Raw genomic sequence first — 18,308 nt, 5'->3', positions numbered from 1 at the left:
TCAGGTTCAACTTAAAGTTCAATGTCATTTCTGTGAACTGAGTTCCACCTGGACTGTGATCCAGAGTAAGTTGCTAGCACGCAGGTATCATTTAACAAGGTGCTGCTACGCCTCAGGGTAGAAGTTCCCAGATTTGGGGATTTCACAAAACAGTATGTTGTTTTAAATCATGTTATTGACATCAGGTTATCAACATTTTATCTTGTTCAATAAGGACTAAGATCCTTATGTAATAATACCCTTATTCAATAAAGAGGGAAACTAAAACCCAACCCAAACCACTCAACTTCCATCCACTACCGTCATTTCCTAAAGGAAAGGGTGTTTTAAAACTCAGAGCATTGGGAGGAAATATATATCGAATGAAGGTTAGTCAGACATGTGGAACACACTTTGATTTATAAAAAAGCTCTTTACATGGTTCTTATTTTTCTCATTTCACCAGAGATTTGTAAAAAGTTCATCATGGAATTGACCACTGGTTTAGAACATTCTGGAAGCTTATATCGATCTCACACCTACTCCCTGTACTATCACATATGCTATACTTTTAACTCTCACAACTCATTTATGCAAATGAGGAATCTGAGAAGCAGAGAAATGTAGCAACCAGCCGAGGTCACATGGCCTGTGAAAGCTAAGCTGAGTCTTCTGCTGCACTGGGGTGTTCAAACACAGCAGCACACGTTCTCTCACCACCTTGAGTCTCTTCTATACTCCTCTCCCCTTCCACTTTTTTACTGAAGAAATCAATGGGCAAAGATGCTCTTAACAATACATTGCTGTACTTGTAAAAAAGAAAAAAGAAAATCATGTCAAATCCTATACCTTCAGATCATCCAGGTTAGGTGGGAGTGGGCCTGGTTTGAGAGAAGAGACACCAGTTTGTCCAGAAAAAGTGTTTTTGACGGGAGACAAAGGGGTATTGCTCAGCGGTGTTGAAGAAGAGTTTGGATTTCTGACCATCTGTTCGTTTGGTTCTCTAAAAAGCAAACAAAGAGGCCCTTAAAATATGATCAGATATAGCTGGGGTATCTTGCATTTTGATCAGATCACAAAGTCATTGCCTGTAAGGATCAGGCAGGTAGCAAGTCAGCAGACATACCACAGTATGTCGGGGGGAGACAACAATCCCGGTTGGACAACAAGTGACAAGCAAACCTCAAGCTTCATTTTGGGGCAACAGGAGGGAGTGGTAGAGACTTTGGCATTTGGGAAAGTGCACGCCCACCTATGATTCAGCAGATGCACTGCCCTGGGGAGGCATGAGCATGCCCTGTGAAGCTCGAATGTGTTCAGCAGTCAGCATAATTGCCAGCATAATCTGAGGGTGACCAGAGATAGGTGAGGGAACCCACATCTCAACTTGACAGGTGAGGATCTTGACCATTGAAAAGGTGGCCTAGCCATGTGGTCACAAAACCTAGGCTCAGGAGTCAGTCTTTAAGGCTGTCATTCAACTCTTCAGCTCTGTTGTTTCCCAAAGCAGAGGTGTATTGGAACTGTGAGCCATTCCGATATTACATTCTTACACATTCCACAATTCAGTTTAGAAGTGCCAACCTTTTCCTTTTTCCCAAAGGGGCCTCTTATCAAGGGCATGGATTTACTTGCTTTCTCCCAGCCTTAGGGTCCTGAAAAGGTGTGCATGGTTTCTAAATAAAGTCATATTCCAAACATACCGGGTGAGGATAACCATGGTGCAATGCGGGACTTGCTGGGTCCCCAGGTGCTGGACCCACGTGCCTCAGACAGAGAGAAGACATTCCCAACTTCTGCCCACAGCACCCCCCTGGGCTCCCCTGACTTACTTCAGCTGAGCTTGGTGCATCCCGGGGTAGCTGAATCGGTGCTGCTGCTGCTGCTGCTGCTGCTGGCTGAGGATCTGGAGCTGCAGGAACAGCTGCTGCTGCTGGAGCAGCCGGGCGTAGGCGGAGTCCATGGGCGGAGGGGACTTCTCTGCCTTCTGGTCTGGGGGAATGTACTGGTGGTATTTGAGCTTCTTCACCTTCGGCTTGGGGTCCTTGGGCTTTTTGTGGCGGTTCTTACTGTCAGCCAAGGACTTGGCCTGCAAAGAAGGTGAGGAAACAGTATGTGCATTAAGTGATGGGTGAGAATGACTTGGCATCCTGGATGCACTGTGAGGAGGTTTTCTCCTGATGGACGTTCTTGAATTCCAGAAACGCAGTATAGCAAAGGCACGATGCACCAAGATCTCCTAGGACATTAATGTAGCTAATGAACAAATCTACTGCAAACACAGCACACTGGAAGGACATGCCTCAGTCAGGGAATCTTGAATCTTAGAAGTAGCTCTGGGATTTTTCCATCCCTGGAGTAGAGTGAGATGTGAGCCTGAGTTTCAATGAGTGCATTTTCCTAATGTAAAATCAAACGATTGCCTAAGAAAGGATGCATTTTGATTTGGGGATTATTCATAAGAAAGTTCTTTCATACGTACGTGGGCAATCACCTCTAGTAAAGCACTTAATAAGCTATCTTATTGATGACATAAACTTAGATGAAATTAAGACTGTCTTTGAAAATCCAGAATGTGGTTCTTTATTGCTCTGGGCTGAAAGTAAGATAGACTCTCCTTACCTGCCTGCTCATACCCACTCCCCTCACCCCAGATACTGCTATAATATCAAGAAGTGACCCCCTCTGAAATAATAACTTATTATGGGATGGGTTAGCCACCTACTGGAACCCTTCCCAGAAGCTACCCATTGTAGAGCATGATTTGGACACGTGGAAGAAAGTTAAGGGTACAGGCTTGGAAGTTAAGACAAAGTTTTGAACATGATGCAATTACTTCATTGTACTACATCTTAGTTCCCTCATCTGAAAACTGTAAAAAACATTCTCTACTTTCTATCTCAGTGATCAACATAAAGACTATAAAATACAATATTGAAATAATAGGTGCCCATGTACAGTGTAATTATATCTGTAACCTGCTCCTGACATCAAAAGGCTTCCATATATTAGGAAGCAATGGGACTGTTAAAACAATACTGTTATTAGTTAAGACAATTTTCAAAACTTGACTTTATGACAGAAGATGAAGAATATGGATGTCACACCGAAGATTATTAAGGGTCTGGGGAAAAGTTGGAGGAAAAGTGTGGTACCAGCAGTGTCCAGAAGAGGGGGCTCCCGAACAGCTGGCAGGCATAGTCTGACTTGGCAGCACCCCCTCCTTAACCACAAAGTACACATCTGAACATGACCTTACCCAAAGGAGCCTACTACTCGCTTTTCTCTGACTCAGCGCATCCCACCAACGAAGGCTTTTTTGTTTTCTCAAAGAGATTTCATCCTGGAGACTAATGACTAATGAGCACAAGTATTTCAACGTGCTTGGTGGTTCCATGTCTCCCTGCTCATGAATCAATTAGCATTCTAGTTAATTAACCAGTCTTCGGAGCCTGGAGAGTTTTTGCGGGTCTCCCGAAGCCAGCTGTGCCCTGCCTTGTTCCAGCTCAGCTGCTGTTCCCACCTCTTCCTGGGTTTGCCTTGTCTGGGGAGGACGGGAGCTGCAGCCCTGGGCCTGGTGGCTAAGGCAGGCTTAAGGAGTATTCTTCAAGTATTCTTAGCACGGGGACTGTGAGCATTCCAGAAGATACTGAAATCAGATCATTTTCTCCGGATAGTGTGGGGCAAATACTACTAAATCTATGGAAATGTGTAGTTTCATTCTCTTTTTCAGCCCAGGAGATACTTAGGTTGTGTTTTTCTCTTTACAGCCGTGTGGTCAATGGAGGGAGAGCACATTCATCTTCCTGAAGATGGATCTGAAGTGGATCCACTCCAGTGCTTGAAGACCCAGGCAAAAAGGTGTGGACGAGGTTAGTGTAAAGCAAGAGGGAAGGGTGCAGCCTGTGGCTAGAAAGTGCGTGATTTCCTAAAGCCATTCTGATTCAAACATGCACACACACACATGAGGCTTTGCCAAACCATACACCACCCCAGCAGCCTGCAATCAATTTGCTGGTCCAGTTCTGCACGATGAAGTCCAAACTCTGTAGTCTGCAGAGAAAGACAGTTCACCAAATGGCCTGGACCTCTCTTCTCCAACAACATACACCTCCTGCCTTTTTTTCTTGCAGTTTTCTGCTGTCTGCAACAACCTACTCCCCTTGCTATCTGACCCTGGCTCATTCTTTAAGGTTGGCTCACAAGGCTTGCTAAACCCCAGCTCACCTGGGAAGACTTTTCTAACTCACAGCGATGTCCCCTGTCTGCACTCCTCATGTGGCATTTTGAGGCTGCCTGATAATGGTCACATCAGTGTATACTCTGCTGAGGGGGTGAGGGAGACTGAAATCCAGCCCACATTCTCCTTCCTAGGCTACCTTGTAGGGGCTGTGGCTGCCTGGGGAAGGAGAATCTCTTTTATTATCATCATAAAATACAAGTAATGCAAAATTCATCATTGTAACCATTTTGGTACATTCACAATGTCGCACAACCATCACCACTATCTAGTTCCAGAACATTTTTATTGCCCCAAAGGGAAACCACTTACCCATGAACAGTTACTCTCATTTCCCCCTCCTCCAGCCCCTGGCAACCACTAATCTACTTTTTGTCTCTATAGATTTGCCTGTTTTGGATATTAAATATAAATTGAATCAGACAATATGTGGCCTTTTGAATCTGGCTTCTTTCACCCAGAATAATATTTTCAAGATTCATTCATGTTATAGCATGTACAGTACTTCATTCCTTTCATGGCTGAATAACTTCACATTGTATGGGCTACCACATTTTATTTATTCATTCATCAGTCGATGGATATTTGGATTAGTTCCAACTCTTAACTATTGTGAATAGTTCTGCTATGAATATTCACACACATATTTTTGTTTGAACACCTGTTTCCTTTTGGGTATAGACCCAGGAGTGGAATTGCTGGGTCATATGGTAATTCTGTGTTTAAATTATTAAGGAACTGCCAAACTGCTTTCCACAGAAGCAGCACCATTTTACATTCCCACCAGCAGTATATGAGGGTTCCGATTTCTCTACATCCTCATCAACACTTATTTTCTCTATTTTTTATTAAAGCCATCCTAGTGGATATAAAGTGGTATTTCATCTACGGCCATACCACCCTGAACGCGCCCGATCTCGTCTAAAGTGGTATTTCATTGTAGTTTTGATTGGCATTTCCCTAGTGACTAATGAAGTGGAGAACCCTTTTATGTGCTTGTTGGCAATTTATATATCTTTGGAGAAGTATCTATTCAAGTCTTGGGGCGCGTCTTTCTTTTTTGTGCAAAACACTGTTTGGACTAGTGGTGGCCCTGATAACCCAAGTGAAACATAGGCTCCTTGAGGTCAGGAATCATGTTGTATTCAACTCTGATACACACCCTCCCAGAGTATTTGTAGAGTACCTTTCTCTAGAGTATTTGTATGCATTCTCTCACTGGCCTTATAGGAGTCTTATAATGTCAATAGGATAGTGATGTTTTCCCTAGCTTGGTTGCCTCCTTCTCTGGGAAACCCTCTAGTATCCTCTTAACTTAGGGATGATGAATATTTAGCAGCTAGGAATGCATAGGCATCGACCATTCAGAAGGATGATGGCTCGTACAGATACAACCAGCCCTCCTGGACCAGCTGGGCACTAGTATCGATCTTGTTCATTGAAAGTGATCTGCCCTTCCTGTGGGCTCCTATCACACTTCCTTAGTACAGTGAGGTTGAAGGCTTTGCTAATTTGAATTATGTGAAATTCAAATATCGTGATAGAAATATTAATACAATTTCTGTTTATATACAACATTAGAAATAATCTAAATCCTCTCCTCCTTCCCCTGCAATGAACAAAATTCATCAATAGTCACAAGTTCAAAGCTGTTGAGCTGAGTGAATTATAAGCTGCGTTTAAGCTGTCGTGGTTTGGTGGGGGAGCTTTACTGGGAAACTAGAATGCCTACCACCCATTTATAGCATAAAACTCTTTGTCATTGATTCTTACTTCAATTTACGATCTTTTTTAATCTCATAAGTCGTCTCAGCATTCATTAAGTGGTGGCACTAGAGCTGAGAAAACATGCCCCCAAATCAATTGGAAGTAAGTGGAATAAAATATTATAAAGATAGCCAATTGACTACCTGGAAGTTAATTGAGGAGAGAGAACTCTGTGAAGTATGAGATACAATGCTGAGAAAATTAAATAAAAAATATGCTGTGAATACAGCTATTTGTCTACTGTGAATATAACCCCCACTGTCTTTATTTCCATGGTGAGACTGGCTTGAATGGTATAGATTGTACATTGTGCGAGATCTTCAGAGTCTGTTTGCACAAAATTCAACTGCGCTATACCTATTTTATCGCACTTGTGACGCCTGTGTGCAATGCAATCAGCCGTGTCCATCTCAAGGGTGAGCTGATGATATCTTTTAGGTCAGGAGCATGCTGACTGAGCTGTGATCCCAAAGAAATGCAAACACACGGGCTTCTCACTGCAGAGAACACTCATACTGTGCTGCATGGATAGTAGAATCTTGGTGCATATACGCGGATGGCCCACCTCCCAACTCCTGTTTTGTGACCTTCCTAGTGCACTGAACCTATCATACCTAACTCTGCTCCAAGCTGGCTCTGTGAGCTGGGTGCTCAGGCAGGGGCTTGGAGGCTGGCCTGTCCTTACCTTGACAGCAGCATGCACGGGGGTGGGGCCACTGAGAGCACCGAGCCCCTGCTTCCCTGTGTCTGACTGGTTGCCGGGCTGTGAGGCTGAGTCACTCCTCTCATTTTCTGAGCCAGAAGCAAGATCCTGAAATCCAAATCTTAGCATTACTAGAATGCAAAAATAAAAGTTGTGAGACATAGAAATGTTGAAGCAGAGCCCCCTACATACAGCTCTGCTGCTTTGATCCTAGCTTCTATCCAAGTAAATATCAAATTACTTCCCTCGAGGGGAGGATTTACATATACATGTACATATATATATGATACGTAAATATATGCATAGAAAATTGTCATCTAATTGAGGACGCTTTCGAGAGACAAAGAGGGCACTCTTAATAATGATTCCAGAAGACAGGTATAAAACTGGTCTGTTCTAGGCAAGCTGGGACATCTGGTCATCCTGCATGAGAGTTTCACCTGTCTGTATGACAAGATCCACCTGTTGGACTTGATAATGAAATTGAAAAGAAAGGAAGAGGGGAGAGTGGGGTGTAGAGATTTGGGGGAAAAGTAGGACAACAGAGAAGGTGGAGGAAAAGGGTGTTAGCAGGTGGAGGGAAAATGTGCATGTGTGTGTGTGAGTCTGTATGTGTGTGTATGTGTACAAGGGTACTTCAAAAAGTTCATGGAAAAATAGAATGAAAAGGTACTATGAATCTATGAAACTTCTGAAGACCCCTCATATGTGTGTGTATATGTATGTGTTGGGTATGTAGATATGTATGTATATATGTGCATGTGTGTGTGTAAATGTATTATGTATGTGTGTGTCTGTGTGTATATGTATTATGTATGTGTGTGTCTGTATGTGTTGTCTGTGTGTATACCTATGTGGCCTTATGTGTGTGTGTGTGTGTGTGTGTGTGTGTGTGTGTGTGTGTGTGTGTGTGTAGAGTCATGAAAAACCTTTATAAGAGGCATATTTCTGTCTGCAGAGGACCTGAAAAAGGAATAATTCTCTTGTCTTCCTTGCCTACACTCCTATGCTGTGACAGAAAGGGCAGGGGATGTACATGACCTCCCCCTGGGGGCTCAGGTCTGAGTTTCTCCATTCTACCCCTGATCTGGCACCCATCAAAGGCCTGTGGGATCTTTTCTCTTGGAGCCTCAGTGTCCTCAGCTGTCCAACCTGGCTGCTGGGTAGATGACACAAAGGGGTTTTGCACTGCGCCTGGCACTGTTCAGTGCTGTTCCTCTCTCTTCAGGGCTAAGCAGAAAAGAACTCTCCTTCTCCTCAAACCATTCTTAAATCAGAAGCTGAGGAATTTACTGTCAGAATAATACGTACACATGGTCTGATATACCGTTTGATGTTATCAAAGAATGTTGGCTGCAAAGACCAGCTGGGGCATCAGGGGAAGGGAAAATCCTTTGATTATAAACTCTTGCACGATGAACGTCTGAATATTCTAGCTCTGCTTTCCATGCCTCTCTCTTTCCTCCCCTTGCACATCTTCTCCTTGGCAGCTTTGGTTTGGTCCAGTGGAGTGACAATTGACATGACAATGAGCAGTAACTAGCATGGTTTTGGGAAGTAGGGTCCTGGAAGATAATTACTGTAACTGCTCCGATATCTGTATGGTGCTTTTCAGTGAAATAAATGTTTCAAATGTATCTAATGTAAGCTCAATGAAGAATCCCGGTGAGTCCAGGAAGAGTGAGCTCTTCCTAAAGAGAAGGGGCTATGAGCTGGAGGGCTCTCCAGGCAGGATGAGGGCTGTGGAGCTTGCCCCTCGCTTCCACACTAGTGCCTCTTCTCCCCTGTGTGTGGACGCCACGCACCTCTCCTCTTAGGGGCTTCATAGCATCATGCTAAGCTGAAAAAATTCCCATCAAGCCTGCGTGTGGCTTCTACAGGTGGGTTTTCCAGAGGCTGGTGACACTCTGCAGTGTTCCTGGAGACCACACAGTTACTCAGCCTCACGGGGCCTTAGTTCCTCCTCTGTTTCAATCAGCATCCATGTACCTACCTGGAGGTCACAGTGATCTCAAATGAGACATGTTTGCAAGGTGCCCAGTGCTGCCCAGGCCCAGAGGAAGCACTTAACACATGGCAGTAACTGTTGTTCATAATCATCATTAGTCTTTATAAATGTGTGTGAAAAGGTGTGTTTTCAGTATATATTCATCACTCTCAAGGGTTTGTGGATTTGTTCCGAGAGAGGTGAGTGCTGTGCTGGGGTTGAGGCTGGAAGTCGATTTTGTAGCTGCTTGGTAGGTAGAAATCTGCTATGTTAGAACCACCGTGGGCCTCCCCGCTTTGCAGATGGTCAGCACTTCCTTCTCCCCACTTCCCGGAACCCTATAGTGACTCCTCAGTGTGTGGAAAGCCTGTGGACTTCCCAATCAGTCCCACCCTGGCACTTGCTAGCTGGGAGATGGCTGGCGAGTCATCCGATCTCACTGAGCCAGTTACTGTGCCCATGAAAATGGACAAAAAAGGTATCTACTTGGCAGAGTAGATGCTTCAAAGATAAATCAAAGGGTATATAGTTCTGGGGATTCTCTTTCAGTGTGTCCTGGAAGATTTTGCCATGACACACAGATCCCCAGGCTCAGTAAAGTGATAAGAAGCATCAGATGACATGCCCTTGAGGGACATCTCTGGGGTCTGTAAGCAAAACCAGCTGTGGCACTGTTCACTTTAAGACTGAAGAGATGACCGACTGAGATGCAGTTGTTTTCCTTACCTGGATTGTCCCCAGAGGGCCTGCCAAAGGGGTCTCTGAGGCTTTGGCATCTGGGGGGGATCCCGCTGAGCCCTGCGGGTCTTCGTTTCTGGTCTGATCTGGAGAAAGCCCATCGCTGCTGCTCTCCTCTTCAAAGGCGAATGCATCCGCCGATTTGGAGAAACTCACCTGGTTACCTGAGGAAGGGAAACCCAAGGACTGAGTCAGTGGCTCAGGAGCATCGAAGGGCCTTTGTGGAAAAGCTTCCGTGTGTCATCCCTAGGAGAAGCACCCATCTCTCTCCCCAAATTTGTTTCAAGTTCAGGTAAGAGTAAAGATCTGTTTTAGATGACTTCGTTTCCCATATGGAAAACTGTGTTTCTAAAAGTGGTCTGTTTGGTCTGGAAGAATGAGCGATATGTTAAATGTCTGCCATCATTTCTTAAAATGTATTGTTAGGTTTTTGCATTTCTTCACGTTTGCTGTGGGAACCCACATCTTTTTGGAACTAAAGTGGGGCAGACGGAGCAGGGAACAGGGGATGCTGGCTGCAGAACAAGGCCAAAGGAGCATGCAGGAGGACAGTGCTCCCACCTCCCTCGGGTTTTAGGACAAGGTACAGAATTGAGATGACAGCATGCCACCTGTGTCACCTTCAAACACAGAGCAGGACACGCAGCACAAGATTTTTAGCAAGCTTTGCTCATAAGGATAAGGTAGGACGGCTACTAAGTTTTAATTCCTAAATGTCCGAATTAGCTAATGTCACCAGAGTATCTCGAAGAGCCATTTGACCAATGCATAACTGTTTCTAAAAGCCATGAATGTGTCTTAGAAGCTTCAGCCTGATACGTATTATTTTTATTTTTCGCGTTTTATTTTTATACCTTATATCTTTGTGTCTAGTTTGGAAATCCTCAATGGCTCACACACGCGGAGACTCTTCCTCAGCAGCCTGCGTGGTCTTTGTAGAGGATGGATTGGCTTGAGGAGAGGGTTTATAAGACCAGATGGGACTAGAATGTCATCTTTATATGTCCTTTATGTCTTTTTATTGCCAAATTTCATCTGGTTTACGATCCAACTGCACAGTACACAATGTGCCAAAGCCACATAGCTCTCCTGACCCGATTCCAGGCACTGCTCTTCTAAAGGAATTTAGGTATTATCAGGAGGTTTTCCTGCCTGGTATTTGCAATCACACTGACAAGAACTTTTGACTCTTGCTTTGTGCAGATAAGAGAAAGGAGCTCTCACTGCTGCGATTGGAAAGGCAACAAGGAGCTGGAAGTAATGGAACAAATGTGGCTTTGGGCTTGTCATCGCCACCCCTGCTGGCATCTGTCATGGGCCCTCATGCAGACATCCAAGTATCAAATCAGGAAAGAGGCCAGGCAAGGACAGGGCCAGTGGACACTCCAGTGGTGGCCCGCAAGCCTGGAAGGGTTGGTGACCAGCGTTTCTGCTCCACAGGTCATTTATTGAAGTCATCATTGCTTTGCTATAATTATAAAAGTGATATATGCTTGTCATAAAAATTCATACCACATGAAAAAGCCTAAGGTACATATTCACCTCCTGCTAATGACTTGTATCTTCTAGATTAAATCTTATGCATGTCACGAGACAGCTACACACACATTTAGAAAGTATTTCATACAGATAGGACTGGGTGAAATATATTGTACTGAAACTTGCCTTTATTTCACTCTACAATGTTTCTTGGAGGTCTTTCCACGTGAGAACAAAGATCTTCCTCACTTTTTTCTCAGCAGCTGCATAGTATTCCATTGCATTGATGGGAACTTTTATTTTCAATTTCGTTTTGCATTTTTTAACCATAAAAATTGAGATAATAGAAGAGTGCAAAGAATAATATAAAACATCTGTTTACCTAGAACCTGAAATAAATATTAGCATTTTCTCATATTTGTGTCAGAAACCTATTCATCTCTGAACAGGGAGGCTTCACTGGGTATTTAACAAATGCCAGCATTTTCTTTGAGGTCGGGGTCACTCTGCTTCCTCTTAGTAGTCTGGTCCCAAACACCTCCCTTTCTATTTTAAGAGTCCAGAGTTGGCTCGTACCCTTTCTTTTTTCTTTTTTCTTTTCTCACAGCAAACACAGGCTCTACATATAGTGTCTATATGTTATTTTCACATAACATAAAATAATTTATGTACCATTTTTTGCCTAAGATCTTTCAAGGAAGGAAGGTCCTTCCAGTTATCTCAATGCATATACTTCCATCGTCTACTTAACTCATACATTCCTTTACTTTAGAAACTATGTTTTCATTGACATTTTAAGCCCTACTTTATTTGTGGAATTGAAGGCTTTGTTCCCGTTAAAAGGATTACATGTATTGCTGAGGGCCAGACAAGAGGAGGAGCAGGTGGGTGGTTGGGTGTTCAGCGTTCCCCACCCCAGAAATCATGATCAAGTACACCATTGGGATCTACCTGGCATATCCTGAGCCAACATCACTCACATTCTTGGAGGACCCTGCCTGTGCCCGTGGTAGCCCCTAGGGCCACAGGACTCTCCAGCTGAGAGATCTTCATCGGCTACCTCTCCCCACTTCCTGAAGTCTAAATGGGATGCATCTTCCCTGTGTGGTCTGATACTTCGTGGACAAAGACTCCCAACCATCTCCACACACAGTATCACAGCCTAAATGAGTACAGATTAGAGGCAATTAGCCAAATTGCAAAGTTGTCTTCGTATGCTAACATGTGGGTAGAAATGTTAAAAGAAGACAGAAGGAACAGAGTAATGGCTTCTCCTCTTATCCCCCAACAACTCCACTTTAATTGTTTCAAATGGAGGGATAGTGGATGATAAAAATAGCAGATTGTCTCAATAATGTATCTAGCAGTGGCAACAGTAACAAAAACAGTCAGCTTTTGTCAGGCCTCACAATGGTTCAGGAGGTCAGAACAGGGACACGTTTTCTCATCTGTTTGGTGGATGAGGCCGCTGCCAGGTCCACCCAGTTACTTAGGGACCGCACTTAGACTGCAGCCCCAGCCTTTGGGCTCTCCGTGCCTCCTGGCAGAGGGGGTGGCAAACTCAGGAGGCCATCGTGCTGTTTAGGGAACACTGTCAACCTGCTCAGTCAGTTGGAGGTGGGAGGGTAGGGGTAGCATAGAAAATGACCCCCCTCTGCACTTTTTTCTGCATACATCATGTACTAAGGACATCTCCATAATTCCACAAAATCATTTACTTGAGTTTTTGAGATCTGAGGGACTGAATGTGACATCTTGATTTTGAGAGACAAAGGAAGGCAGGAAATTCTGGGAAGGGAGATCATGATGAATTTTATTTGGACTTGCCTCAGAAAAGGGGCAGAAGGTGTAATCAGCATACCCTTTCCACTTTGACACCTGGCATTTGGTGACCTCAGTTTGAGGCATGTGGAAGTCTAGAAGTAAAGTATCTGGCATAAAGGAACAGGTAATCAGACCCCTTTTCCCCAGGGCTGGATGGAGCCTTCCTCCCACGTTTTCATTCATTTCTAGCTTTCACACATTAGCAGGAGTAGAGATAAGATGCAGCATAATCAGATAAGATATGGCGAGGAAAAGAGACAGAAAACCATGACAGAGAGGTTATCCATGTATCTCCATGTGACACGATCAGAGAATTTGTCAAGGACTAGACAGCTTGGTGAGTGCTGGCGGCGAGACACAGGAGATAGCGAGGTGGAGTTGTCCAAGAAGTCTCCTGGAGGAGGTGAGAGTGTATGCAGCTGGTCAGCTGTGGACAAGATGGCAGAGAGGGACGGGGGGCATTTGACGACGATGGGGAGACTGGAAGAGAAACCACAGAGTGAGAACTGGCAGAGTTGGGGTAGGAAGGGAGAGGAAGAAATTCTCCCAGCCAGGAGAGAGTAGTATTTTAGGGGTCCACTCCTGGAGAGATGCAGCCTCTGGGAATCTACTTTATCAAGTGATATCAACCATGTAAAGAGGCTCCCCTGCTTAAGTCAAGGAAATGAAGAAGCCACAAGAACCTGCAACCATATACACCTGAATAAACAAACAGGGTGAGCACCAAGGCTCCAGCGAGGGTTCCTATCTGCTGCCTGAAAAGCATGCTGTGTGGGGCAGAGTATGCCCACAGAGGCACTGAGGACCGCTTCAAGGCTGCCCAGGCCCAACGACCTTGCCCCAACAGCCCTTGCCAATCACCAGTCCTTCAGGGCTGCACATGGTTTGGATTTGCCACTGCCAGCAGAAGACGAGGGAAAGACAGGGAGCCCACACACAGCTACACGCTGGGCTCAGTCCCCATGGATAAGCAACCATAACAGTGGAGGGGTCCCTGAGAGCACATGGCAGTGGCTTCCTTTGGACATGATATACGTGGTATTCAGTGTGGTCTGTAAGGACTTGGCTTCTGGTGCCAGACACACTTGGGTTTATTTCTGGGTTCTACCACTTCAGTGGCAGTGTGACTATTGGCCAGTTAGTTAACCTCTCTGAGCCTCAGTTTCCTCATCTATAAAATGGGAGTAATAATAATGACCATAACAGCTACGTCTCAGAGTTCTGAGGATTAAATACCATAGTGTAAGGAAAGCATTGAGCCCAGTCTGTGATGGGTAAGTGTTCAATGATTTGTAGCTGCTATTATTGTTGTTATTATTTTTGTTCAAAGTATCTGCTTGTCTCAAGTATAACCTTATCAGAAATAAAAAGACCACCCGGGAGGCAGTTTATCCTGTGGTCAGCTTTGCAAAGGTCAGCACAAGTCCAGAGCCAGAAGAACGGGTTTGTCCTGAGAGGTTCATTCTGGGAAAGCAGACAGACCTTCCCAGAGTAGGAAGAGTGTCACTGGAGAAGCTAGCGCGCTCTTCCCTCTCCATCCTGGTTCAAGCCACACTCATGCAGAGAGGGACAAAGGTCACCTTATCTGACTGCCTCTAGAACAACTAAGTCTATCGGCTTCGTGTTGTGACCCTGGGCCTCTGCCCCAATCTCCCACGGTGCGAGGCTGGCGGGGAGCTGCTGGAGAGCAGTGTGCTGGCTATTGTCCCTGCAGACACGTCCAGCGGTGTGATGACAAGGACCTGCTTTGGGAGGCCCTGACATCATCCCCCGGCTATGCCCACAGGGCTGGCTGTAGGCACTGGCCCCTTGGGGATCTTGGGCTGGCCACTCTGAGTTTTCCCTTTCCCTCTTGGAAATGGTTAGATGCATGAGTCAGTTGTTCTTTCCTCTGCATAAACATTTTAAATGCCAAGATTAAGGGGAGATAACGAGTCCTACTTACCTTTCTGCTAAGACCTACACTGAGGGCTGGAAACTATGGAGAGGAATGTGAAAACACACCTCATTGCTTACCTACTTGCAGATTTGCACAGTGTACTACATGAGAGCTGTTCTAACTCACGGACAGACCACCTCCTAACGGCCTCCTGCAAGAGACCAAAACAAAATCCCTTCCCTAAAGGAGAAAGTCATATGTGTAAATGTGTAAACGTAGCTGTCCTTTAAACATGGCTCTTGCCTAAAGATATTTGAATAATTTTAAGTGTCAGAGTCCACAGCCTGATTGGATTATCTGATCAAAGTCAGAACCCACTGCTCTCGAAGGTGATCAGATGCCTTTATTGGGGAAATGCATGTTGGCATGAACAAAGATTCCTTTTTCCTCAGATCCCTGGCACTTTAGAAATTGGCCTTAAGTTTTTTGATACACCTGATTCTAGGATCACACAAGTCAGGAAAAACAGTTAACCAGAGTAAGTATTTGTCCTGCATCAGTTCTTGAGGCTGATTCTCTAGGGACAAGGACATCAACAGGAGTGAGTGTAAACAAACTTTACCCTGTTCCTCCTTCCTCTTTTATAGGATCCTACTCGGCCCCTCCCAGTGCCTCAGGCTGCCTCTCAGGTTTCTAGAAACCTCTCCCCAACTTCAGCCCCCACTTGGGCATGCTCTGCCCACATCTCAATAGTGCCTGAGGTTACCTCGACAGGGGCAAGGCCTTTCACTTCACTGGTTAGCAAAGGCAGTAAACCACCCCTCTCTCAGGGCTCACCCCTTCCTCTCCCCTCATGCCCACATGCCCCAAAGCTCCCAGCTCCCTGATTCTCTAGTCCACCTCTTTCCCAGAACTGACCTCAAGAAAGGATTTGTGATGTATGCCTTAGTGTGTTTCTTTCCCCCAAGAATCATTTGCAGTTGGGAAATGATTTCTTTTTATGGAATGACAGATTTCATCCATGAGAAAGTTATGCCAAAGCAAACGACCCTACCATGTGGCTTAGGGTCATGGTTATTGTCTATCTCCCTTTAAAATAAATGATCAGAGAACGTCAGGACTTATAGAGTATTTGAAGAATGACTAGACCCTCAGTGAATAGGAGGGCTTTGTTATGAAGCTTAAGCCTGGGGGACATAGAGGAGCAAAGGCTAGTATCGAAGCTTCTACAAATGTTAAGTGACGGCTGGATGGCTTCTGGACCGGCTCTGGTGCGTCAGAAGTGTTGCTTTCTACGTTAAAAGGTTATGGTGATCAAAAGAAACAACTTATCTTTGGCAGTGGGGCTATATGTTCTAAATCACAGGTTAAAGTTTTAAACAGTAGCTGAAAACCTGACTTGGGTGGGAAGCCTGGCCCAGTCCCGAACATAAGAACATTTTAGGAGGAGGTGCTTTTCTATTTGAGCTGAAAACCAGGGCCCTTCTACTATTTGAAGAGTTGGGAAAGGCAGCCTGAGTTCTAGTGCACTCAAGCCAGAAGTCAGGCCTCTGGACAATATACAGCTTCCTTGGGACTTAAGGGATGTTCATGTCAAGTGAAGAAAATACTGTCATGACCAGTGAGAGAACTGACAAGCTGGGAATAAGTCCCCACAGTCACAAAACCGGAGTATTTAAGTAATAATGACCACTTATAAGCTGAACAAGGAAGGCCATGCTAACCTCCAGGACATAATTTCTGTTCTCATCAATCACCGCTCCCATGTAGCATCATGTTTGTTGTATTCAGTGTTCTGGCCTGATGAGTGGTTATCTACCAAGAGGAAGCGGGCAGTCAGGTGTGCACTCTGAGATGTGGCCACGAGGAGACCCAAGTCCCATATTCCTTCACAGAATTACATTCTAGTGTGACGAGCCTAGGTTTCCTCCAGCTGGAAATCTGTAGAACTCTACTGACTCGGAAAGTGAACTTGCAGGTTGGAAGTGGGACCAGTAACTGGCTACCCAAAGGAGAGAGGAAAAGACCTGGGGCAGTTATTCAGCCGACTGCTGCAGGGTAATGTCTGAAAATTAGAAGAAAAGTCCCAGGGTGGGAGGTGGTTCTCTGTAAAAATGTCCTGCCCTGTGTTTGGAGAGGCTCTAGGTTATTCTATTGAGGGTTGAAGAATTGTTGGAGAAAGGGAGACAGTAGTCCTCTTGGAGCTTGTCAGAAACGTAGAAACACAGTTGCAGAGAGAGCTGGAAAATCTAAACACATATGAAAAGGCACGTGCATGAATGAGAGGAAATACACAGAGGCCAGGACCCAAGTCACCGTCTCACCAGAGGAGGTGATAAGGTCACAAGACGCGATCAGTGGAAAAGTGGGCTGGGTCATCTTCACCTCTGGAAGGGCTACTCAAAGTGCTCTCTCTGCAGATGGTCTCCAAGCAGCTCCCTCTGCCTTTATGACATTTCATATTACGTAATCACCTTGCCCATAAAAACTCATATGTACATTTGGAAAATCATTGCTAAAGAGGTTACAGGTGCTCAGTTGCCCATGACTGGTGTTCACTGCTGGATTTTTCTTGGATTGGGTCAACATATATCCTCCACTTCTTTCTCTACTATTTCCTCTGTTTATTCCTCACAGATTCCCGGCCTCTATCTTAAGTGCTTCTGCATGAGAGTCTCATGCTTAACCCTCTTCCCTTTTGATATATCTCCATTCCCTCAATTACCTTCCTCCGCTGGGCACTCATGATTCTTTGTGCTCTGCACTAGTGCTATTTTTACAGTACTTATCACCTCTTATTATGATATGTAATTTACTTATTTGTTGTGTTTTTGTTTATTATCCGTGTCTGCCCCACTAGAATGTTAGCTTGTTAGAGCAGAAATCATGGCATGTTTTGCTCACTGTTATGTCCCAAGCACTTAGAATAGTGTCAGGCATATAGAAGATACTCAGTAAATATTAGATAAAGACATAAATGAATGAAAGGGCAATCTTATCTAGCCCATCATCTCGAATTACCAGATATACTGAAGTCCCCCAAGTCTACAGCTCTAGACTAGCCCTCTCTTCTGAACTCTGCTTCCATAGAACTCACTGCCTACTTCATCTCTGCCCTTAGATTTCCTATGGGTCCTTCAAATTCAACATTATGAAACAATTCATCACCTCTCCCCAAATCTGTTCTTCCGCTATCTTGATAAAGGGTACCACCATATACCCTGATGCCCAAGAGAGAGACCTGGGTGTCACTTTGTCGAAACTGACATGTTCTGTTGATCTACCATATAATCATGCAAAACCAATGCTCGTTCAGATCCTCTTTTTTCCATGCCCATCGCCATGACTCTTGTTCAGGCTCTCATTGCCTCTCACCCCATGAGCCTAACAGCCTTGGTGGAGCTCTGGCTCCATGCTGCCTCTCTGAGTCCACACCACACTGCAGCCAGCAAAGCCTTATCCACATGCAAAACCCCTCACCCTGTTCACATCCAAACAGCCCTGAATCCCACTGGAAACCTTTCCAAGGGCTTTCCATCACTTTATTAATTATTATTATTGTTATGTGTGGGAAATTAGAAAAGTGCTTATATTTATTCCCTTAAAGTATGAGCGCTTCTCTGAAGTTTGCACCTCTCTACTGCTTTTCAGATACAATTTAAACTGCCTTCATAACCTAACCAGTGCTTAGCTCTCCATTGTGATTTCTCCT

The 18,308-nt window shown here is 44.8% G+C and overlaps 1 protein-coding gene across 2 annotated transcripts in view; it reads right to left on the bottom strand.

Annotated features, from left to right (window-relative positions):
* MYOCD (myocardin) overlaps nucleotides 1–18,308 on the bottom strand; it is a 51,985-nt gene that overhangs the window by 14,101 nt on the left and 19,576 nt on the right. For both annotated transcript variants that reach the window (XM_063112358.1, XM_063112359.1), the window contains exons 5-8: nucleotides 9,403–9,578; nucleotides 6,672–6,797; nucleotides 1,812–2,068; nucleotides 829–982 (exon numbers count right to left, since the gene is read on the bottom strand). In XM_063112358.1, the coding sequence (XP_062968428.1) occupies nucleotides 829–982; nucleotides 1,812–2,068; nucleotides 6,672–6,797; nucleotides 9,403–9,578 (713 nt within the window). The remainder of the gene's footprint in view (nucleotides 1–828; nucleotides 983–1,811; nucleotides 2,069–6,671; nucleotides 6,798–9,402; nucleotides 9,579–18,308) is intronic.

Source organism: Cynocephalus volans, chromosome 10 (genome assembly GCF_027409185.1).
Source record: "Cynocephalus volans isolate mCynVol1 chromosome 10, mCynVol1.pri, whole genome shotgun sequence".
In the NCBI taxonomy this organism is placed as follows: domain Eukaryota; kingdom Metazoa; phylum Chordata; class Mammalia; order Dermoptera; family Cynocephalidae; genus Cynocephalus; species Cynocephalus volans.
The sequence above is the reverse complement of the archived record's forward strand: the minus strand, read 5'-3'. Positions and strand labels throughout refer to the sequence as shown.